The following is a 25,177-nucleotide window of genomic DNA, read 5'->3' on the forward strand; positions in this document are numbered from 1 at the left end:
CCTCAGCCTTTGAATACAGCTTTGGAATTCGGGGTGCGTTGACTGCGGTCAGCTTAGCACTGCGCTCCCCGGGAAGCACTCCCACCCCCGGGGCTCCTTGCACGCTCAGCCGCAGATAATACAACTCTTCGCGACCTCGTAGTTGTGGAATTGCATTTTCCCTCAGCGTTAGCTGCAAATAAAGCCTCAAAAAATTAAACGCAGAAGTCATTTTCAGCAGCTTGATTGTTTTCCTCCATAAATTTGACACGTTTAATTTCTAATCTCCGCGACCTCATTTACTTGTAAAGCCGCTCCTGCTGTTTACCTCCACAACATCCCCACTGTGTGTGTCTAGCAATTATGAGTAGCACTCTAGAACACGCTTTCAGCAATTAAAGTAATGTCTCGATGATTAGGAAACAAGCTCATGTGGTTCCGCAAAGACAAAGGCTAAGTCCTGTGCCTTCCTTTCTGATTCAGTGTGAAATGCTGCCTCTTAGAAGGGGAAAATAATACATTTCTGACTGCTGTTTCTCACACTAGTGTCAATTTTGGCCACAAAGCATATTTGCTACCAGACACAAAATAAGGAGAAAAGATAAAAGGAAACAAGGAGAAAAAGGAAGAGAAAGCTGTTTCTTTAATCCCAGGAGCTAGGGATCTGGGAAATAAAAATATATTGTGCTATGGACCAATGACATATGATGCCTCTAAAGGGGGTGATTCTTTAATCGACTTTCTGGATGTTCTGCTTCAAGGGAAGTCGACCCACATGATCATTCTTATCACAAAACTGTCTACAGAAATTAGAATAACGTAAGGGAAAGACAGCGCTGTTAACACACTTGCAAAATTTTTACTGAAAAGCTTGCCGAGTCCCTGGGTTTGTTTTCTCGGTTAGTATTGCCACTTTTTTGACTAATACTGTGAGGAAACAAGGTTTACACAACCGTATAGGCTTCTCCCTGCCTCAGCTTCCCTTCCCCAAGCCCCTTAGTATGTTTGTAACTGGTTGGCCCATTTCAACCAAATTCGGAGAGGGGAGAAAATCTCCATTGCTGTGTCCCCATCTCAGAACTCAGGAGCAGTTCCCAGCTCCATGCACACGCTGCAACCTCATCCATTCCCATTTTATTCTAGAAAGGACAGAAGAAATCAATGGCTCAGACATACTCTTTTTTTTTTTCCTGTCAAATCAGTGGCCACAGAGTTTATTTTTATTACCATTTTTTTTATTTATTAATGGCAAAGTTCATTCCTTCCTGCTTTTCTACTTTTTTCAATCAAGCCTTTGACGTTCCAGGCTAACGAGAAATACCGTGTAAACAAACCTTCACACACTTCATCCCATCGCTCCCAGGGTTATGATTCCACGACGTCCCTTTGAGCCAGGCAGGCAACGCTCAACGCTACGTCACGTCGTTTTTTCTAGAATCCAGTCTGAATACTCAGCAACGTTTGTGTAGACCCCCGGCTGCCGGGGGCGAGCGCAGCCCTCGCCCCAGCTGGTGATGCCCACCAGATACCAGACCTCCTCGTGCCTGCAGGACAGTGGCCCTCCCGAGTCTCCCTGTGCCACAGGAGAAAGACAGAGCAGGCAACAGAACAGCCGGGGTCAGCCTTGATTAAAAGCAGCGTGCCATGCAGCCTTACCACCAGCAGAAGTGCCAAGATTTCAATTACTTTCGCTTCAGTACTGCAGCAGGTTTTTTGTGGTTTTGTAGCAAATTGACTTCTAAATACTTCCCAGTCATTGCAAATAATTTCCACTTCCTGCTAAGGTTCAAAACGACTATGTTTCGCATTGTTTTGGGTATTGGTCTTTTTGGGTTTTTGGGTTTTTTTGTTTGTTTTTTTTTTTTTAAATTTATCTACATTGGCATCATTTAAAACCTAATGAATACTACATGTGCAAGTGAGACAAAATAGTAAATTTGCCAATGTTTTCTCTTATGACCTTGGTGGTTTTAGTACGCAAACCACAGTTCTCTTCGTGGCTTATCGTGTTTGAGTGACAGTGTCCTCCCCTGGATAAAACACATCTCTCTCTCCTTTTCCTGTTCCTAATTGATCTTTCTGAACATAAGGTTCATTAGCATAGCTGTTATGAGTTGTTGAGACAATAGCAAGTGTGTTATTTTCATAAAACAGCATCTCCATGTTCTGGTACAACGTATCAGATGAAGCTTAATTGGCATAGAGGAAAAATTACTTCCCAGCTCCAAGTGTTTTTAGCCCTAAGTACTCAATACTACTGCTATTCATGGTAACAGTAACATATTAATATAAAAATGTTAACTGTTAAATGCTTAAAGTGAAAATACTGTATTTGGTAGATAATTTAATCTTACTAATCAGACTATTTTCTTCTTGCATAAATTACCTCATAATATTTAAATTCATGGAAGTGCATGAGTTTACACTCGAGCAGAGAATTTGGCGCTGAAGTCGCGCTGCTGTGACATTTTCAATTCTAAGGAAGAGCCGAGCGGTCTGCTCAAGTTGCCTTTAGCCCTCCATCCCCCGTGCATTCGAATAGCGTTGCTTGCACCCGCCCTTCTGGTTTGTACACAGTGGGTGCTTCGAAATAAGCTTTCGCATACTGTATTTCATGTCAAGAAATAAACACATCGCATAGGAAACCTGCTTTTATTGGAGGAATGCTTTGAGATACTATATTTTCTCCCTTTGGATACCTGATACTTTGAAGGAATACTGTTTTATTCCCTAAATGGATGAGATCATAGAATCACAGAATGTGTTGGGTTGGAAGGGACCTCTAAAGGTCATCTAGTCCAACCCTCCTGCAGTGAGCAAGGACGTCTTTGACTAGATCAGATATATATATAATACAGATATATATATATATACACACACACACACTCAAGAGTTTCTTATCCATGGAATCTATCCCTACTGATTCCAATGTCACCTAAGAAACCTTTTGCATATACCTTGATTTTGACATGCAGAAGTGACACATTAATCATCAGCTCTATTAAAAACCACGTTTTTTCTACTGACAATTAAAAACTAATTACAGTATTCAATTATATATTGGAACAAGATGGTTGGACCATATATAACTGTATATTACTACTATTCATTACCTTACAAGCATCCCTTCCACCTTCATCATAGCCAGCGCAGATCACTTTGTCACCTATTCTGCGCTTCCGGTACCTTGCCTGGCATTCCTCTTTTGACATCAGGGGAACAGTAGCCTTCTGAAGGATATCTTCTACACGACCTATGTAATAGGCGGTATCAACAGAGAAACATTTACTTCCGGCAAAATAAAAGTTAAAAACTGGAAATCCCTATCCAGCGATACTGCAAAGTTGGAGGCCGCTGCTCTTAGAGTGTTGTTAGATGTTTATGGCATTGATTTTCCTCTTTTTATGCTAGTAAACAATGTGAATTGACTGCTAATTTGAATGTTTTTCGTAATGCCATTTTGTGTCTCATGACTGGGCAAGGAAGCTTCAAAACTCCCTTGTGATTTGCAATAAATCTTCGTCTACGTACGGCTTTCAGGACATTAGCCCTTGGAACCTGTCCTCCCATTGAGAGCATCGCTTTGTGTTATTAACAACTATTTCTTAGTCGTGTATTACGACATGTTTGGAACATCCCAGCTGCCACATCTATGCTGTGCCATGCCCTAGCCGTTTACGGGATGGAGAAATTTGCACATAGAGTAAATAAGAGTATTTGAGAGCAGCCTTTTCTTAGAAATTAACAGAAGAAATCAGCCTATACAATATCTGTCTAGATCTGTTAGATCTCACATTGAACTCTAACCTTCAAATAGGAAGGTGTATAAAGGAAAGGACACTATTTAAATAGATGTGTGTATACATATATATACACACACAGAGAAATATCACACACACAAAAATATAAATAAATAAATATAAAACCAGACTTTGATAATTAACAGCTATTTGGCCTACCTCCGTATAAAATCGGAGGAGTTCAAATCCCACCTACTATCAAAACACAAAGGTCATTGGCATTGTTTATAATCAGCCTTCAGAATCATAAAAGCAACATACTTCAATCTTCAACTTCTAAAGTCATGAATACAATCGCGTAAAAAAAAGAAAAAAAAAGCATGGATTTTGTGCCAACTGTCATTCAGAATCTCACAGTTCAGTGATAAGTCTGGTGGTTTTTTTCGGCTGGGAGCATGAAAGGGAGTGTGCGTTCCAGATATATCCTGGGTTTTGCCGGTAGAACAAGTTAGAATCTAAGGAAACATATTTGAGAGCTGTACAGGATGTATTTAGGCTTTCATTCTTATGTATTTGAAATTACTGAATCTAAATTCTGTGTCAGAGCATGGAGTTATTTAATGATAATTTCGTACATCTTTCATATATGTTTTACGATGTCTTAATAGAAGTAGATTCTATATTCACTATATTACAGTGCTGGCCAAATAGCAATAATGGTAGCCAAGATCATAGTGGAATTTTCTTTTTAAAAAGAAGAGGGGTTTCTTTTTTTTTTTTTTTCCCCAAGGGGGGTGCTGAGTTTTTTTAACCACGTGAATTTTGCAAATACGAGAACTTGCTGTTTAAATATTTATCTGTACCTTTTTCTTTTCTGTAGCCCCATCCAACTACCCAACAGTCGGTATAAAGTACGTTAGCATCTTCTTTTGACGGCAGGCAAATAGGTAGTTGAAGATCTAAAATATGATGAAAAATATTAGTATGACCAGAGATAACTTCAACGTTAAGGGTTTTGTGGGCACCTACACAACCCCTGATGACAGCCTCCATGTTATGCATTGTCCCTTATGCTATATATTGCTCCAGTCACGTAAACAAAAGCCACCCATTTTCTTGTCGGAGCCAACGGAATGCGATTCTCCTCAAACCCCAGTAACCGCATGTTAACGGAAGCCAGCCCCGCTGTCATGCACTGCCATACCAACGCCAGCCCTAAGTCATCCTGCACATTTCAGAATTCCTCTGCGATACACTACATACCAGTAAAATTCATAGGCTTATCAAGTTTCATTAAAGCAATGTCATATCCAGTCTGTGCGTATTTATACTGAGGGTGAACAATAATCTCTTCCACTTTGAAGAAGGGCGTATCCTCATTTATTTCTGATTGTTTTAAAATACCGGCATAAACACGCCAAATGTTGGGATTCTCAAGACTGAGGGAAAAAGACAAACAGTCAGTCTGTGGCAAAAGATTTGCACTGATTTAGAGCTTGTGTGCAGATGGCAACATCTTCTCTTACTCCTGAGTGTACAGTGAACAGCACTGAGGTCATTCTTTCAATTTTTTTTTTTTATTTCCACACTTAAAACGAAAAAGAGGTTTGTTTCATCCATTCCCTCCATTCTCCTTCCTTCTGTTCTTCTTCCTATACATATTTTCATCCCCACCTCACTTTTCTCTCTCCTTTTGTCCTGATCCTTCATCCTCCTTCCCCTTCTGTTGCCTTTATTTTCTCATTTTCTAGTCCCCTATTTTTTTTTTTTTTAAATCTTCAAGCACCGGACATAAGCCCTGAAGAAATACATGAGGTTCTTTCCACTCATTCCAACACAACAATGTTTCTAGTAACAAAAATAGGGTTGGAAATATAAATTCAAGACCTCTCTATAAAGACACTTATCAAAATGAAACTACTCGCCAAAATAAATGTAAATAGAGATTCGAAAGTGTAATATCACAGACCTATATGAAAAGTTCTAGTTAATCTTTATGATTTCAACTTGCTTCAAGTAAGTTTAAGGGATATTTCATTGCGTTATTGTACCATCAAGGCAACCTAAAAATTGTAGTGCATGCAATGAAGGAGATACAAAACTTGACCTAAAAAAAAAAATTTCTGAGAATTTTGAGTATTTTATATATGATTTCATAAATATCAGTTAGGCTTAATAATTTTCAGTGAATGTAGCCTTTTTTTATTTACTTATTTTTCATGCATTTTCCCTTTGCATTTTATAATACTGGTAACTTTTTACATTTCATAGCAGGTAGAGAAGGATATGCTTTATATATGGTTTTTAGAGGGTTTAACAACCTTTATAAGGCTTGTCACTGGAGCCAAATATTGCCAATATTTGGCAACGCTAAAATAATAATGGGTAACGTAGTACACTGCTTGAGTAAAAGTGCCTGATTTCAGACCACGTTACTGGGTCAACGCCCTCTTTGAAGCATTTTATTTGTTACCTGTCCCTTCTCTCTCATCAGGCTGAATAACAGCCTGACAATTTTCACTCTGTAAATGACAGGATAAACTGCTTTATGGGTGGTGACAATCTCACATGGGAAATTAATCACCTGCATGACAATTAAATCAGCTCTTCACAACACAGGCGTTTTCAGGACCCAAATCTGATGATATTTTAAGGGCCATTAACACTATGGACCATATGTGTCGCTGCAAATGAGAAATGCCTTGGGTATTGGTTGCTCTAAATTTTGTTCTTACAGCTGAAATCTGCATTAAAAATAGGGTATTAATTGACTGATTGATAAAATTTGTAAAAAAAAAAACACCCCAAAACTATCAAAGGAAAACCAGGACAACTGGGATCTGGATCTCAGGTAGCAGAAGCAGCCTAAGGGGACCCTCACAGAGGTTTACTTTCTCTTCTGGTCAAATAAATCACAAATAAATCAGCAAACAACTTGCTGAGCACCCTGCTGCTGAAGCTATCAGATTAGTACCATTTCTTAAGTGCCATGGAGGCAATCTCTGAGATAAGTCATTGCAAGTTTATGAAATAGAATGACCTAGCAACAGATTTTCCTTGATAGAGGTTATGGTATTACAGTTAGAAAAAGCTTATATCGCATGAGAATGTCTAAGTTTCTGTAGGTATCTGGTGTCAGCTTTAGTATTTTATCTTCTAGATGCATTAAAATAATTTAGCATCAGTATTACAATACTATGTTACAAAGAGACAAAGTATGGAGTTCCAGCTACGTTAAGAATATGAACTGTCTACCTTAAAAGCTCACCTTTTGGTTACATTAAACCAGTTTATTTTATTCTAGCCCTCATCTTCATTTTTCTGAAAGGTAGATCGCAACTTCTCTCACAGGCTGGAGGAAATTTTTGCTTTCATTTGTACATTGACATTTCGGCCTCACCTCATGACGCAGTGAGCAGCTGTAAGAATCCACCGGTTGCTGATGATGGAGCCTCCGCAGAGGTGTCTCTGACGAGACAACCTCACGTGCAAGCTGACTTGCCACGGCCACTCACCAGGGGAAGAGTCTGTCCCTCCCACGATCCTAATCGTTCTTGCAGAATGCTGCATACACACTACAGAAATAATTGAAAACCGTGCTTAAAGATAATTTGCACCCACCGATGAAAAATCACACAGAATCAGAGAGTGGTCGGGGCTGGAAGGGACTTTTGGAGATCATCTAGTCCAACCCCCCTGCCAAAGCAGGTTTGCCTGGAGAAGGAGACTCCACAAGCTCCCTGGGCAGCCTTCACTGAATGAAGATGAGACAACTGCGGACCCCTGAATAGGAACCAATCTATTGCGAAGAAGGGGACACGTGACACATTCTCATCCCTTTAAGATTTATGATCATGAACTCTTTTACAACCAAGTTCACAATGTTACTGGTGGTGTTTTCAGTGTGCGGACCTGGCCGACTTCACTTTTTCGGAGCACTCTTTAACTCCACAAGGTGTTCCATTTGGACAATGCAACCAATTCAATGCAAACAATTTTATTTTTTATTTAAAACAAAAATAAATGAATGAGGTTTTGGCTTCCTGTACTGAAATCAGCCAAGCGCTGCCTCTTTTACACGAAAGTTTTACTTACCAGTACTGGCTCTTTTTTTGCATAATCTTAGTGAGTATCCCGAGATCCTTCCTGGCCCATGCACTATTTCCACTGGAGATCCATTTGAGGACATTCTTAGGTGACACTCACACTTTCTGCCAATGAATTAATGCAAAGATTCAGTTTGTACTTTTTATGCAGAACGCATCCATTATCCCCTCCCCAAGTCCGCAGGATGATTATTTCAGCAATCTTTAAACAGTGTAAAAAATATATCTCACCTTTCCTCATTGCATGACTCTTGGAGGGGAAAGTAGGTAAAAAATTGGCAGCGGATCACGTCAGTGCAAACCTGCTGACAGGCTCGGTGTCCTCTAGTATAAGTGACATTGAGTTCCTCTCCCAAAAAATTCATATGCGTGTAAGTGCGAGAATTGCAGGCTGTGAGAATGAGTGCATTCCAAGCACCAGAAGTTAATTAATTAGTCTATTCATTCGATTCATTCAAAATTAGTATTTTTATTGGAATTTGGTTTTTACCAGGAAAGGATCTTCTGCAATTTAGGAGACTAAAGCCTGATACAGCATTTTCTCGTGCTACAAGTGCCTCTGGTATCCCGCTTGTCGATGTCTTCAGAAGGCAAAGATTTCTAAAATGAAATTTTTTTTACAATAACTCAATCTGTTCTCACATCCTAGAGCTGATTTTTTTTTTTTTGGTACTGGTAAGGGAACATTCTTCCTTAAATGTCTCTCCCAAGTCTCTATCTGGAAAAGTGTTTCATATGAAAATGCATTCGCAAGATTCATTATTTCACACCAAATTTATAGAGAGGGCTTTAGTAATTTTATGAAATAACATACAACTGTACTACTAGAGATTGTACAGTACTTATACATTTGTAGAGGAGGTGACTTTAGATGATGTATGCCATTTCAGTTTTGCTTCTCTCCAAAATTCCTTTGAAACTTTATTCTTCTGATTTGCATGGAATGTAGATTTTTAATTATTCTCACTACTAAGTACGAAAGAAAGAAGCTCAATAGAAACATTTTTAAAGCTCTTAACTTTATCGAAAATCTTTTCAAGAAAATAACTCAATACTGCCAGGAAACCAGACGCCTCTTTTGATAATTTCATAAAATTCAGCTTTAAGTAATTTAAGCAATCTGGAGGCTCACCGTGTCTTCGATGCTTATAACTCTCTTCAGATTAACACCAGACAGGCAGCTGCAATACTAAACCCTTGATCACACTGGAGAACAGATGAAGTGGCCATAGGAAATTATAAATTTATGGATACAAAACATATAAAGCTGTGCTTTACTGAAAATAAGGTTTTAACAAAAAAATTCAGAATTATAAGAAAATAGTGGTTACAAAAAGACCGTGTGCTTTTTTTTAAAAAAAAAAATCTACTTAGAGAATTAAAGCTAGTTGCCATATTCACCTTTGGGATTCTATTTGCCATTCCCTGGTAAAGAATGTAAAGAACAAGCACTTCGGAAAATATGTACAAATAGTTTGGCAGACAGAAATATCGGGAGTGAAAAAACTTGTAATATTCATTCCTGAAAATTCTTGGTCTTCAAAAATATCCATTTGGCAATCTGTAGAAAACAAGAACAAAATATCAAAATTCCAGAGATTTTATTATGTCATCAGAACATTAAGGTTTACAGATTATTCGTTTCTATCCTTATTCATATTTTCCTTCCTTTGTGACTGATAAACTGGGAAGATAACAGCACATTGGAACCAAAAACTATTTCTCAAGAACATTTTTGAGTGTGTAAACTCATGGAGAGGACTGCTGAGGAAGGATAAGGTTGGTATAGAGAAGAAGAGAAATTACATGTTAGAATACAGATTTGCTAATCTAATAGGGAAGGCTTTAAATTAGGAACAGTGGAGATCACAGTGTACAAATCCACAGTCAGGAATAAATCATGGTAACCTAGGCAAAGACTAAAATAATTACGGTAATGGGTATATCTAAGAGGCTCACGGGAAGACTGGAAGAAAAATAATGGGATGATCCTCTTAACACTTTATTAAATGCTATTTGAAAAGCAGGCAGAATAAGCCAGGGTAATGTCCGTCCTCTGACATGACCAAAATAACGTAACAGAGGCTTGGCAGGATAATTCACACCACCAGACCATGGATAGAGAAGCTACAGGAAGCACCAGCATGTTTAGAAAGAGAAGAATGAGTTGCCTTCGCCAAAGATATACTTGAAGTCCAAGCTAAAATCCCAGTGCAACAATGAAAAGAGGAAAAAAAGGAAGCGCCAGCATGGAGGATGTTCCTTGAAACTATCGATCTGTGAAGACAGTAAAAATGGTGAAATGATCCAAAAACACAGGACTTGGTGGCAGCAGAGAACTTCAGCTGTTGAGAAAGCACAGCACCCGAGTAGATACGGCCCAATGACTTAAAGAAACGCATTGGGAACACCTTACTACAGAAAGGGAAAAACAGTAAAAGGGAGAGGCAGAGCTTAATATGACTCCTAATAATTTCGTGAGGTTTTCAAAAAACATAAGCATGAAAGGACAACAATACTGGACAGCAATTAGACGATAACAACACCAGAAAAAAAAGTAATCAGGAGACTAGAAAGTAAGGGTCAATTAACTCTGACAATTAGTAGGTAAGATCTCATGTTAAGGGGAAAGAGAGTTCAGGAGAATGGATAGTTTCTAATTTAAAGCACAATTTGTGGATCTAGAAGTTTCGGGAAGATAACCCATGATCTCAATGATCTTGTTCAGCGATCGTTTGTTCAATATTCAATGACTTTGCAAAAGGGCGGAAAGGCAGACAGCTTGCTGTGGATGTGTAATAGCACGTGTGCATAAGGACAAGGTCAGAAAGGCAGAGGCACAAAATGAAAGGCCAAACAGGAAGGAACAAACTCTTGAAAGAAAAATACGCAGTGCCACTCAATCAGCATTAAGAAAGGAGATCAGGCTCTGCTCAGGGAAGAAGGAAAACTAATGGTAAAGGACACAAGAAAGGCTAAAGGGCTACTTTTTTTAATGCCTCTCTTCATGAAAACCAACTGCAGTTAAATGGTCAACATTAGCATTAGCCTAAATACAGCCAGAAAAAACTAGAAAAAATATTCAAATAAACCCATTTCGGATATTTACAACACAACAGTGCAGAAGGCAGTACTGAGATTTTATGACTACATTTGACAAATCTCTGTCTGGACAGGCACAGCTAATCTTTCTTGGATTAGGACAGACGACCTCCTTAGATGAGCTCTTGATGCAATAGCACTGTCTAGGCTTCTATGATACCATGATTTATTCCTTCTCTCTCCCCTCTTGCCTTTCTCACCAGACACAGAAAGCAAGGAAAGACGGGTAGGAATAAGATTGACCTTCACAAGCTTTCAGAAATCCTGATTTAATTTGTGATGGAACATTACAACCATGTCATCATTGTCATAAACCATAAATGCATTTGATAAAGTCTCAAATGGCTTTTGATTTTTTTTTTTTTTAACCTGAAATCATATTGTTTGTGCATATGCTGCAGTCCACGGATTCTTCTCAAAATCCACGAGCAGAAACCTCCTGAGTACCGTGATTTTTCTTGTAGTCGTGAATATGTGTCTTTCTAGTATATCTTAATGCAACAATTTTGAAAAAAAAAATATTCTTGCCTCCGTTCTCTCTCATACACACAATGAGGAAGAGATAAATTGATTTCTTCTCTTTACAAAACTTTTTCTTCCTTTTTTTTATTCTTCAGACTTCATTTTTCTTTAAGTATCTTTGTTGTTAAGAGCTGAACAAAACTACATTTTCAATAGTTTCCAAAGATTATTCCTGCATTAGGACTAGCAGAATCTGAAGAGAAAGTACTGATATAGAAAAAAAAGATGCAGAGTCTCTACAAAATGTAATTTATATGGGAAAACTAAATTATCTTAAAATAAGGTTATATGGAAGCAGAAGAACATCATTACCATTGAGAAGGGAGAATAACAGTCAGTAAGACAAGGTGGAGGTAGGTATTTTTTTTTAAAATAAAGAAAAGAAAAAACAAAAACAATGAAAGATGGTCAAATTGAGACTAAGAAGGTATGATACACGCTGATTGATCTTGCACTCTTGAGAGTTTTGCCTGAGTAATGATTGCAGGAACAAGCACATTACAAATCACCCACAAAACACAGAATACCTCCCTTCATATTAGCCAGTTGTATTAGAAAGATGCAGACCTTCATTAAAAATTTCAAAGTGCACACATAATACCCAAACAGAACGCGAAAGCTTTATATTCCTCCTGATCTTTGACTTTGATGGGATTTTATCTTTCATTTTTTGTATCCACAGTACTCTTTGTATGCAATTTCGTCAAGCTAATCTTACAAAAGAATTCTTTAGATCTTCAAAGTCGGCAACTGTTTTTGTAAGACAAATAATAAAATGGAAAATGAAAAAGATCTGAACCTCCTTTGTGCCTGAGAGTACTAACCATATTTGCAAGAATAAGCTTATACTAGAATTCTTTTACATAATGAAACATTTAAACATGTAAGAGATGCGCCTCATCATCCATAACCCTTAAATCTAAACAGAATCAACAGAGATTTTAAATAATTACCTTTTTCGGAAAGCTGGCACGGCTTTAAAGAGAATCCAGACACAACCTCATCAAGCACCTTTATGCTGGTTGGAGTTCCTACACTGGTATGTTTCAAGAAGCATTTTTTACTGAGTGACGAAGAATAAAGAAAGCGGTAAGACAACAGGCCCTCTTCCTTGGTCTACGTCATCCTCCTGGCCCCATAAATCCCACCGTGGTGTGTGTTCTGGCCAGAGCAACCTCCAATTTCCAGAACAATCTTCAAATGAGGAACAGGGCTAGCTGAACAATGTTTAACTTGTAAAACTGAGTAGATTAACAGCTCAAAAATAGTGCTATTACAAATGAAAGAATTTCTCCAGCCGCTCTGATGACATTAATTTCAGAGCAATAAGCAGAGTAAGATTTAACAGAGCAATATGCTGCACACCTGCCAAAATAATTTGCATTTCAATATCTCCACAAGTTTTTTAATGATCTTTTTTTCAGTGCTGTGATAATCAAGTTTGTCTTTCTGACGGATGGTCAAATGAAAGCTAATCTACTACAGACCTTTTCCCATCTGTAAGTTCGAATAAACATTGCAAGGATGACAAATCAAGGAAAAAATATTTCCTTGAACAAATTCTCCCACCTGAGATTGCTCTGCGATTTACTCTACTAAAGCACAGCGCTGCCCAAGGAGAGAGATCAAACCTGTATTTACCGAAAGCTTGCATTGTGAAACGTTTCTGAGGCATACGTGAAAAAATGACAATGGTTGTCATTGGTACATCTTTTTTGACACTGTTGATAGCTGTCAGCCACAGCAACATCATAAATTTTCCCTTCCATATCCAGTCCTATGTGGACATCTGGGCTGCAAGCTGTGAAAAACAGAGTCGTCAGGTTTTGAAAACACGCTGCCTCTCTTTTCTCCACCCTGCACCCCAAACTGCCCAAAAGACAGCGGTTCGTATAACACAGCCCTCACAATCCAGATTCCACATCCCACACTCACTTGAGTTACATCATCCTTCACATGTACTTCTAGGAAGAAGGTCAGAAGTGTAGGTGTAGTAGAGTGCTGTGGAGGAAAAAACTGGCAGACTTTGACAGTGCCTACACGAGAGAGGAGATCTAACCACCATGGCTGAGCCCCTGATGACATTAATCAAAGCAAGAACTCAGGATTAATGCTAAAACATACTTTCCCATTTCCAAATTCATAGAGCAGTTTTAAAAGGCAAATTCTGTCTTCATAAGCAACACAGAATCATAGAATCATTTAGGTCGGAAAAGACCCTTGGGATCATCGAGTCCAACCATCAATCACAGAATTACAGAATGGCAGGAGCTGGAAGGGACCTCTGGAGATCATCTAGTCCAACCCCCTGCTAGAGCAGGGTCACCCAGAGCAGGCTGGACAGGAACGCATCCAGGTGGGTTTCTAATCTCTCCAGAGAAGGAGACTCCACCACCTCTCTGGGCAGCCTCTTCCAGTGCTCTGCCACCCTCAAAGGAAAGAAGTTTTTCCCCATGTTCAGATGGAATTTCCCATGTTCCAGTTTGTGCCTGTTGCCCCTTGTCCTGTCACTGGGCACCACTGAAAAGAGCCTGACCCCATCCTCTTGACACCTGCCCTTTAGATATTGATAATCGTTGATGAGATCCCCTCTCAATCTTCTCTTCTCCAGGCTAAACAGCCCCAGGTCTCTCAGCCTTTCCTCATCAGAGAGGTGCTCCAGTCCCTTGATCATCTTCATAGCCCTCCACTGGACTCTCTCTTGCACTTCCTCATCTTTCTTGAACTGGGGAGCCCAGAACTGGACACAGTACTGGACACAGTCATCTCCCATTTGAGTCAGAAGATTGGATCCATGCTCCACAGAGGGAGAATGGGGACCGTGGGGTGGGAACAGCTTTCCCCCATGCAGTTTCCCCCATGGAGTTTCTTCACAGAACACAAGTCAGCCAACCGTTGGTGGGTTTTTTAAACATCTATGGGTAGACTTTCATTTTAGTGACATTTGTCTGATCCTAGAGTAACTCCAGTGATATCAATTAGTCTATATAGCATAAAGAATAACATCCCACTGAAATCTATTTTGCTGGGCCAAAGCTACTCCAATATAACTGTGACAGGATGTTGGCAGGAAAGGGCTTTTAAAAGTCCTGACTGCTCTGAAAGGCAAGTGGCAACCAAAAGCAAGCACAACTTTTTTGTCAATAGCTGCAACGAAGAACTCGCATAAATTAGATCCATTTAGCCCTGGCATACGGAAGTGTTATACCAATAAAACTAAAGAATTAGCCTGACATCCATAAGACACTATTTGGCCACAAAGTCAGGGACTGAATAAATATATTCCTCCTTATTCTGTTTTTCCGCAGTACCATGCTATGCTTAAAGGTGTTCTCCTCTTAATAAAATCATTATGATGGCGCAAGTTTAAAACATATTTAAAACAACATATTTAGTAGCCTTTAGACATGCCGGCTGATAACTCCCAGGTATGGCACGCTGACACTAAGCCTCTGTGCATCACGTGCACACACAAGAAGCTGCTAATAAATTATTAAAGAGAATCATGAAGGGAACAACATCACCGTGACTATGAACTTCTGCTTTGCTGGGCATCTGCTCTACACAGTTATAAAGCGGGGTCACACACGCCTTACGAGCAGCTTGCTGGAGGGGAACTGTAGTAGTAAATTAATCTTTGGAACGGGAGCTATCAGTTAAAACACGTGTTCCCATCTGCCTCTGGCAAATGAAGGAGTGGAGGAGCATAATTTCCATGTTACCTCATCCAAGGAGCCTTGGCAGTCAGTAGTTGGGGCTGAAGTGGAAGATTTTGTCAGCTGTGATTGAAAGAGATGTGGCAAAGATCATACAAGTCACTGCTCAGCTGCTTCCCTATCTCTATTCCTGTTTTCAAAATGCCAATTTTCTAACATCTGCATCATGACATGGAGCCTAACATTCATACATGTCAATAACCTTATCTTACCACTAATTTGGATGTTGCATTGTTTTAAGGAATGTCCAGAGATGGCTCCTTCCATATCCACTTTCGGCAGCATTTCTGTATCGCTGTCTTTTAAGTAGCAGGAAAACCTGTGTTTCAAAAAGCAGCAGTTCACGGCTTTTGCAGTACAGCACAGTCCTTCCGAACTGTTTCTCAGGTGAAATGCAGGCTGTCCAATATCCCTCAATGTTAAAATTTAGACAAGAAGTGCAATTCAGAGAACGATGGGGTAGAGGTGCGTCTGGTGGCAGATGAGAATAGACAGTGGGATCTCCAAGAGGTCTCATTAAAGCGAGAAGCACAGCCCAGGGTTTGGAGGACAGAAACGTACTGGGCATGGAGAGGGAGGACAGCCTCATCCTCTCATGCTACTGATGTCCTTAATTGGGGGAAAAACATGCTGGGAGTCGGGGGGTGGGCAGTAGAGGGGACCGTTGGAGATGTGAGATTGCTCCCATTGTCCCTCAACGATAAATACGTCGTACAGAGGATGGATGCACAGTTGGTTCCGTTTCCTTAGACGGGTTGTTATATGAGTGTGAAAGATTGGGCATTGCCAAATTTAACCTTTCAAAGTCAAGCAAGTATTTTTTTAGATAACCAGTTTTAAAGATACAAGACATTGTTTTACACATCAGCCCTGTAGCCTTCCCTGTGTGCCTGTTTTCTGTCAAAATGTTACTGAGTTCCTAAAATTATCACAGGAGAGCAGCAAAAGCCACCCAAACATGAACATTTTACCTTTTTGCAGGTTCTTTAGTCCATGCCGCTGGCAAATAGGTGAAGAGCAGACAGGTAGGATGGTAAGTACACACTACTTGGCAGTAATTGGCACTTGGTGTAAAAAACGTAGCGAGGTCTCCTCCTTGGAAATACGTATTTTCATAGATCTGAGTCACACATTCTGATAAGGAATAACAAAACGCATAAATTATTAGAGATGGGAGTGCTCACGGTTCACCAGGAGAGGGTGAAGCCACCTCTCCTCTTTGGCATTGACCTTGCTTTTAAGACAGGCCTTTGGCAGGAGAAGAAGGTGAACAGCCCAGTTCCTCTGAGAGTCTCATCTTTGCTCTCCAGCAGAAATAAAATTTTCTGTGGTGTCTCTCCCTGTTTCCTGCCTCATACCCAAGGGCAGCTTGAGAGGAGGCAGAAGCCCGAGCAGCAGGATGGGCCCCAAGGCAGATCTGCAGGGCAGAGAGGGAAGGGACCTACTCGTGGCACGTCTCAGAAGCGGCAGAAGCATCTTCTGAGGCAGACCAATATGGTGCACCAGTCAGAGGAAAACCAAAAGAAGTGCAGAGACCAAAAAGCGTTAGAAACTTCTATGTGAAGACAGTCCTATTTTGTTTAGGGATGCTCTGAGGACAGATTCACCGGTGGTGCCACCGCCCATAGTTCCACAGCATTTTATAAACCTTCTGGTCCCTCACAACCCACCTCGAACCCCATCTGACTTGCTTCACAACAAAGAAAATACTGTTACAGGAGTCGTGTCTCAGGAACCGTCCAGAATAAAAAGGAGCTTGACTACCGCCCTCGCATCTGCAGGAATTGATCATCAATCCCATACCAGACTCTCTGGAACAAAACCCGCTCACCCTGCAGAGCCATGCAATCGAGATACCCAAGCAGCAACCCATTCCCATCTTTCAAAGCAAAGGCATTTGGAAGATCTCCATGTTAAAACACACAAGAGGGATGGCTTGGCAGAGGAGCCCACTATCTTCTTCTATTTTACCCTCCAAACGGGAAGGAAATCAGCAAATATGCCAATTTTTGTTCCTGTGTCTACAAAAGTGCTTCTTCTTAGACAAAAGATAAAGAGAAAATACTGTATTTTTGCAGAACAGTGTAAAACCCAACAGAAAACATTTTATCCAGCCGCCTATCTGTTACTAGAGAGCTATCCTGCTGTGTCAAAAACTATTTAAAATGAAAACATAATGGAACTGTCATAGTGGATTTCACAGTCTTAAAATATTACAAGTACTTAAGGAATTCTGTGTCTCCTGCACAAAGGCAAAACATATAATTTACAACAAAAAAGGAAAAAGTTAGGAACTATTAGACACATGTGCAAGATATGCTCATATCTGAAGTTAATTTCTTGTTAATACAAAATCTGTAGTTCATAAACTGACGGAATATGCTGGCGTATATACTTTCATGAGCTTTCTCTAAAAAAAACGGTATTTCTTATTCTCAGTAGAGTTCCTTTGCCCAACTTTGTCATTACCAAAAAAGCCTTTTCCATTACTTAGAACATTCTAAGTGAATTCTAGAGGCAAAATGAAAGATATGCTCTATCTGAAATTTTTGGTCTTATTTACTTTCTTCTAGCGTCAATTAAGACACACAAAAAAATTGATTTATTCTGTATAACTATATACAATGTAAAACTATGTCAGTTCTGAATATTTTAATTTAATAAAAATATGTTTCCAAAGCCTCAGAAATGTTCCGAGATTTTAATGTAGCTGAAATTTGAATCCATGTAAAACATTTGTTAAATAACACTACATTTATCAAACAGATTTTGCTAAAAAGCTGAGTTACCTAATTGTCCTCCAGGAGAAGAGTTAATGTATTACTGAACATAAACCTGCCTTAGGCCTTAGTTATAATTTATCAGCTCAGGGAACTTCAGGGAAATGCAATGCAATTTTTGTAGTTTGACTTTCACTAGTTGAACAAAGTAAATCATTAACACAGATTGACACTGGAAAACACACACGACTCCTAATTTTCCAGCGTATCGAGAGAATTCTAAAAAACACCTTTACAATAAAACAATTGGTTCTGGGGTTATTCAGGCTTATTGCAATAGTCTTTCGAGTCCCTGTGAGTTACCCAAACTTAACTGAGCAAAACCCACAGCATCGAGACAGAGCTCTTGGGACCGGACTGCGGTTACTCATCATCTCCCCTTCTAGAAGAGTTCCGTTACTGCGTGTCTATCTTAGGAATTATACATTCACTTACCACTGTAAACAGAAGCAAGTAAGAAAATGAAATAAAAAGTCCAATACATCCAAATCATCCTAAAAAACATTAAAAAAAAAAATCATTCTTTAGGATAAGTTTAATAAAGGGTGTATAATTAGTTTTATAAAGTACCACAAGGCATATTGCTGGATGATTTACACATGCACCGTTACACCATAAAGTCAAAATGACGCAGAGAATTACAAATTACAGCTGTGATGTACAGTTACGCCATGCATAAAATAACATGAAAGAGCAACAAAGATTTTGGCCTTTACTTATTGTTGCAAGGAGCAATAAAGCTTATAAGCACTTAGAGAATTCATACTTCGTTTTACAGAGGAACGTTTATTTTTGCTTAGACTAGGAGCAATATTCATCAAAATGTCATTAATCCTGACTCCTGGTAGTTAAGTGGACACTATTAGCAGCGGAGCAAACAAATGACTGGCACTCACACTTGCTTCTGGTATATGTTATGTACATTTTTAAAAATTTATTTTTATTTTTTTTATATGCTACAACTTAAGCATTGAAAGAATCGAATAAATTAACCACGCAACACGATCCATAAATAGATCGATACTGTCTTGTTGCTACGAGAACCTTTCACTGAATATCAATTGCAATAATGGTTACATACCTGAACGTACAGTAGGTCTGGATGAATGGATGAGGTTTATGCTCTAAAAAAAAAAAAAAAAAAAGAAAAAAGAAAAAAACACCAAAAAACATAAAACCAAAAGTCAACAGTTTGTGTTAAATATCACTGTGCCTGCGATGCTAGCTTATCTTTAATATTTACTTTGAATGGGTCCTCTTTCTGTCAATATTCTAACTGACCTTGGGCCACGTTTTCAGAGCATACATCATCTACAGCGCATTGAAATCAATGTCCGGGGTTTACACCCGCTGAGCGTCTGCCTCTTGATGGCATTTTAAAATGAAAGAATCATAGAATGGGTTGGGTTGGCCACGAGCAGGAACATCTTCAACCAGACCAGGTTGCTCAGTGCCCTGTCCAGCCTGGCCTTGAATGTTTCCAGGGATGGGGCATCTACCACCTCTCCGGGCAACCTGGGCCAGTGTCTCACCACCCTCAATGTAAAAAAATTTCTTCCCTATAGCTAGTCTACATCCCCACTCTTTCAGTTTAAAACCGTTACCCCTCGTCCTATTGCTACACTCCCCCATAAAAACCTCCCATAAAAAAAACCTGTTTGGGGATAGATGAAATGTAAATGCAACAGAAAGAAATCAACCTTAATTTACAGTTGATCTGAATCACTTGGTTTGATTCCGACAATTACCGTAACCAAAACAAAATAAACTTCAAGCCAAAAAAAATTTTCAAATCTTAAAAAAGAAATAAATAAGACGTTTCATTTCATAGTGAAATTGCCAAAGGGACAACTCTTCCTTCCTCCCCTCTCTTTTTCCTCTTTTCTTTCAGATTGAGTATGTTGGATACATATGTCATACTTAAAAAAATATCTAGATCAAAAGATTTCACCCAGCTGTGACCCTTTTGGACATCCTGATGACTGAAATGACTTCTCCGTGACTTCTGTGTCACCAAGGTCTCCAAATCCTCCTTACAGTGGAGGAACTGTCTCAAAAAAAAAAAAAAGTCTTCATCCTCACCTGTGCATCAATGTGCTGACACACTTGTAGGAGAGGACTCAGAGGTTTTCAGTACAACAGGTTTCGGTTTTATGTGCTCTTTTCTGTTTTGAGTGTGTAACAGCGACAAGGGAGAGTGCTGAAAGGCTTTACTGCAAAACACATTGATTATTCCTGTAACATGAAGTGTTTTGAGACCAAGATGCCCGTACAGCTCTGACCTTTAGCTCGGAAGAGGAGATTTTCCATCAGCCATGGGGTGTAGAGGTATCATGGGATTACAGCTACAGGATAACACACTATCCCCAGCCACCACCACGGAAGCCTTTCAGCGTAACCTCAAGTATGTCACTTAGTCTCTCTTTTCTCATCTATAAAACGATAATAATCCTTTACACTTCTGGAAAAATATCACCTGTGCTTCGAATTACAGAATTTTCACATTCCTGAAAGTAATCACATAAACTATCATGTATCTGAATACTTATAAACAAAACAAGGTGAATTCATACACTTTTCTGTTGCTCAACCTGCAAGGTATCCAATTCAAATAATTATTCTTCCTTCTTTGTGTCTATGCATGTCACTTGGCGACACAAATGGGATTATAATTTCTCTCCAAGGACTTCTAATTTCTTCACTTTTCTCATCCAGGTTTTCCATCTCAGTTATTGTGCAGTGTTAGTCCAGTTCCTTACTGTCTTATTAAAAAACAAAATGAAATAAACCAAAAACCCAACCCCACGCTTCTGGAAAAATAACATATAAAGTTCAAAGAAACAAAAAAACGGGGCAGATTCCTCTTAAGTTTCACCAAGATCATGTGTCTCATCATAGAATATGCAGTCATACCAATTCATCAGAAGCTTCCGTAAGATTTCATTTCTATAATCCATTCTCTCTATTTTAGAAATTTTTCTCATGAAAAGGAATCTTTTGGTGATGGTTGTTTCATAAGGAAACTGGTGGGGGGAAAAAGAAAAAGAAAAAAAGACTTTCTTAAAGCAGCAGTTCTCAAATTCATATGTCGCACTCCTTCCAAAAGCAAACATCATTTTAACTCCATCTATACGGGCACCAGTTGGAATTGATGGCGAAGCAGAGAAATAAGGCGGCAATGTTATTCAAAGAGAATCACAATGATCACACTCACTTCGGAAAATACATGCGTTTTCTTCCAGTGGGCCTGCTCCTCACACGACAAATGCTCCTGTTCACACCGCTGCACCCTCACTCAAATCACATCACAGAAAAGAATGCGTTACGAACCCCGTGCTCCTGAATGAATTCTTGTTTATTATATTATAGGACAAATTATAAAATATGCTGAGACACTCAGCTGGTATCAGTTTACGCAGTTTCACTGAAATCCAAAGAGATTACGTGATTTATACTAGGAGAGGAGCTAGAAATTCAAAGCGCGTAGAATACCAAAACCATCTAATACTCCGGGGAGACCTTAGAGACTCTTCCAGTACTTTAAGGGGGCCTACAGGAAAGATGGGGGCAAACTTTTTATCAGGGCCAGTTGCGATAGGTAAAGGGGTAATGTCTTGAAACTAAAAGAGGGGAGATTTAGACTAGATATAAGGAAGAAATTTTTTACACTGAGGGTGGTGAGACAGTGGCTCAGGTTGCTCAGAGAGGTGGCAGATGCCCCATCCCTGGAAACATTCAAGATCAGGTTGGATGGGGCTCCGAGCAACCTGATCTACTTAAAATGTCCCATGGCCTTTAAAGGTCCTTCCAACCCAAAGTCTATTCTCTGTCTGTCTTTAATTCTTCCAACCACTGCTAAAAAATTTCTAAAAATTAAAATCTTGATCTTTCCTTGTCACAAAGAACAAACAGGAGTCTTTTCATTTGAATCCAGATGGCATCATCTGAGTGAAGAATCTCCTCTCTCACTAGGCCAAACTCATCTTGTGTTTGACTTGATTCCACCCAACATGGCTGCAAAAGGATGGCTGGAATAATGTATTCATCAGTTACTGGAATGTGCTGGATTGCATATTTTCTTCAAATAAAATATAGTAGTTCTATGTCCTGCAATTACATGTCAACAATAGTCTTCCTAGAAGTACAGCCCAGAAACAACTGCACATCAGATGTCAAGTGAGAAATCAATGCAGACCAAATTCAGGATCACAGAGAAAAACAGAAGACACTTGCAAATATTAAGCAACAAATCACTACTGGGTTTGCTTTATAAGAGGGCTGCTTTGATTTTTTTCTTCTAAATAGATTTTATTTTTTCTTATAAATGGAGAATCACGTAACTGCCCAAGGCCTTACTGCTTGCAGCTAAAACACCTGATGCTGCTTTTTGGTAGACATTAGAGAAGACAGAACATTTCAGTCTATTAAAGGGTCCCAGTGACTTTGCCATTGGCCAAGATTTACAGGGCCTGGTCATCATCGAACAGTATCTCCTGGGGAAGTTATATGTGCACCTGAAGTACTAGCCTGTAGCCAGGTCTGCAAGTTTGGGCACACAATTTTGCTAATTGACTGCCTCTCTTCTCTCAAAATAATTTACATTTCCAAAGGACACTTCATCTCCACAAGCTACACTACAGGCATGGATCATAAAAGTCCATTTGTCAAGGAAAAGATGGAGTTATATTTACCAGAGAACTCCCATTTTCAGAAGAATCAAAGAAGATTTTTCAAATGTCTTTTTTTTTTTTTTTTTTAGAAAGTGAGTTATAGGTTTTAATCCATGCAATTTATGAAGATCATCTTCCAAATATGACCTGACTATGAACTGCGGTAGTACTATACTGGGAGGCTTGCCAAGGGGTGACACCAATACCGCTTTTAGGAAAGAAGGTGGAGTGGGATTCTCCAAAGGCTCTTTGAGTCTTGTCCCTGTTGGAAGAGGAGTATCAGTGAGATGTCCATGACAGGACCCTGTATGCCGGAGTCTACAAACATCCATACGTGGGTGTTTGTCTTTTGCAGCATGAGGATTAAATCCAGGAAGGCAGGCAGATGTCTAGGTAGCCACCACTAGTCCACCTCCTGCACGTGTCCCAAACATGAGGTTTTCAGAGACCAGAAAGCATTTTGTGTCAAGGTGGCTGGAAACCTCTAGCGCCTCTGGAGACGCTTTGAAGAACCACTACCCAAGAGGTCACAGAGGGCTTGCTGTCAATTTTCTTCATAACAGCCATAAACCACAAAGCAGAAGCACTCACGCACTCTTTCGCTGGCATCCCAGTAGACCACTGTGCCCTTCCTGTCACCGTACAAAAGGGCTCTTTGTAGGATACAAGGCTGTCAACTCCTAACAGTCGTATTCCACCAACAGAGCCAGCACCGCCCCATGATTAGCATCATGGAGGTGACCCTACCTAGGTGTAATATTTGGGTTTAGAGTTCAGCCACTACCTTCAGATCTAAGCATCAGCAGATCCCTAGCCATCAGAAAAAGATCACAAACAGCTACTACGCACACGCAGTTTTTATTACACGATATTTTATTGTCCCATTACTTTATCAGGAAACCTGGCAAGGCTGCGGTGCATTCCTAAGTCCTACAGGGTTAAAAAAAGAAATTAAAAAAAACCCAAACAAAAAACACGTGTTGTTGCTGACTGTAACCAAGAATTACATGCCACATGACTCAGCTTAGTGAAAGCATACACTCAACACAACGTATCTAATATCTACCCTGCAGGCACAAAGTTCCTGTTCTTTCACTACTGATTTCCTCTATTTATTTCCTTAGCAGCCACAGATTGCTTCAGAACCAGTTTTCACAACAAAAGAAGACAGGTCACCACTTTTTCAGAACAACTCTGTACACAAAGACTACGGGATTACACATCAGTGCTCATCCTGGCAAAGATACTATGTGCATATTAATATAAATAGGGATTTTCTACTTCAGTAACCCTGTGCCAGCATTTGAGCCCATGCACTTTTAATAGTGAGTTCCTCATTACAGTTTTATCCAGGTTTTATCTCAATTATTTTTATTCTTCCCATCAGAGACTGCAAAAAAATTACAATTTACTTGACATGCCATTATATGAGAAGAGCATGGAAGAAAACCAAAGCACAACCAAAAATACCGTTGTAGACAGATGTCCCAAAAATTATCTCCTTATGGAGAGAACTGTTATAGCTTGGTCAATTTTAAAAACTGTTTCTACAAAATAGATCCCACAGAATAAAAGGAATTAACGTTAGTTTTCATTTGTGTCGAACGTCCTCAGTTTAAGGATATAGTTTAACAAAACACAAGGTACCTCTCCAGGTTTGAGCTACATACCAAAGGTTCTGAGAAAACGTATTCTGGATGCAAATCTTGTATACCCACAAAGCTCCCGTTACCAATTACCCAGAAGCATTAAATAATTCCTTAACTCAGAGTCTCTTTGGAAAACAGGTGTCATTTGTTTTATGTTTATTAACGCAAGAAGTTGTCTCGAAAGTTATCTCATTAGAAAGAAAACAATTTTTACAATCAGCCCTGGAAATTTAAATTCTTGTTATCATCCAGCAATGAAACCTGTCTTTGAAAATGAAGGCTGAAGAATGTAACCGCATTATCATTGTAACATGACTTTTGTTTTCTTAATGGAAAAAGAAAGGTAGCAATTCCAATAAACGATTTGTCAAGGGCTGTGATTTCATTTATGTAAACTAGGCAGTTAAACCCTTTCTTTTTATAAGATCCTCAGAAAATGGAAAAACCTAGGTTTATCAGAATATAAAGAATTCGTCAGGTTCAAGGAAACCTCTCATTTACTTGGAAAACATAGGAATTATATTCTCTCTATTCTGGTGTTCTACAAAGCACAGCGGTATCCCAGGTATTAAACCACTAAGTGTTGTTAAAAGGGCACAAGGAAAATACAATATGTAAAGGCTGACAAAACCCATAAGGGCAAATTACCTCCTTTCTTGCTCTGTAACACATTAATCGTTAGAGGTGGACCAATCCATGTATCAGCCACGTCAGGTCTGAACTCCAGCTTCTCACCCAGTCCCCCTCTGCAGGTCACCCACAGCCCCAGAACGACCTAAAGGCGACAGCACACCTTCGACCCCCACCAGCCACGGTGGCAAGAGCAACCACTCCATCAGGAGGTAGAGAGAGAGGTGTGGTTATCGGTGCGCACCCTCCTTTTGCAGCGCCAGGGGTCACGCTGGGGTAACGC

General features: G+C 39.5%; 1 protein-coding gene across 2 annotated transcripts; it reads right to left on the bottom strand.

Moving 5' to 3' along the window:
- Positions 1 to 1,234: 1,234 nt before the first annotated feature.
- LOC134516531 (coagulation factor XI-like) lies at positions 1,235 to 19,395 on the bottom strand. Of its 2 annotated transcripts, XM_063336820.1 has the most exons (15): positions 19,027 to 19,372; positions 18,381 to 18,439; positions 16,137 to 16,299; positions 15,378 to 15,484; positions 13,091 to 13,250; positions 12,403 to 12,512; positions 9,227 to 9,386; positions 8,316 to 8,425; positions 8,057 to 8,216; positions 7,815 to 7,930; positions 7,120 to 7,294; positions 4,983 to 5,158; positions 4,583 to 4,678; positions 3,093 to 3,232; positions 1,235 to 1,552 (listed from the first exon to the last, which is right to left on the bottom strand). In XM_063336820.1, exons 1-15 carry the CDS (start codon positions 19,116 to 19,118, stop codon positions 1,397 to 1,399), a joined length of 1,980 nt encoding a protein of 659 aa, XP_063192890.1. In that variant the 5' UTR covers positions 19,119 to 19,372; the 3' UTR covers positions 1,235 to 1,396. The 2 variants fall into 2 exon arrangements, 1 of the variants encoding a protein (XP_063192890.1); XR_010071348.1 differs by lacking the exons at positions 1,235 to 1,552; positions 4,983 to 5,158 and having other exon boundaries at positions 3,097 to 3,232; positions 19,027 to 19,395.
- Between the last annotated feature and the right edge of the window lie 5,782 nt (positions 19,396 to 25,177).

This window comes from Chroicocephalus ridibundus, chromosome 5, assembly GCF_963924245.1.
Source record: "Chroicocephalus ridibundus chromosome 5, bChrRid1.1, whole genome shotgun sequence".
Lineage (NCBI taxonomy): Eukaryota > Metazoa > Chordata > Aves > Charadriiformes > Laridae > Chroicocephalus > Chroicocephalus ridibundus.

Coding starts and splice junctions, on each gene's coding strand:
- LOC134516531 (XM_063336820.1), bottom strand. CDS start 19,118: ATGTTTTTTGGTGTTTTTTTCTTTTTTCTTTTTTTTTTTTTTTTTTTA. Junction 9,387..12,402: donor GTGCCAGCTTTCCGAAAAAG/GTAATTATTTAA, acceptor TGTTTTCTACAG/ATTGCCAAATGGATATTTTT. Junction 7,295..7,814: donor CAAAAAAAGAGCCAGTACTG/GTAAGTAAAACT, acceptor TTATTTCTGTAG/TGTGTATGCAGCATTCTGCA.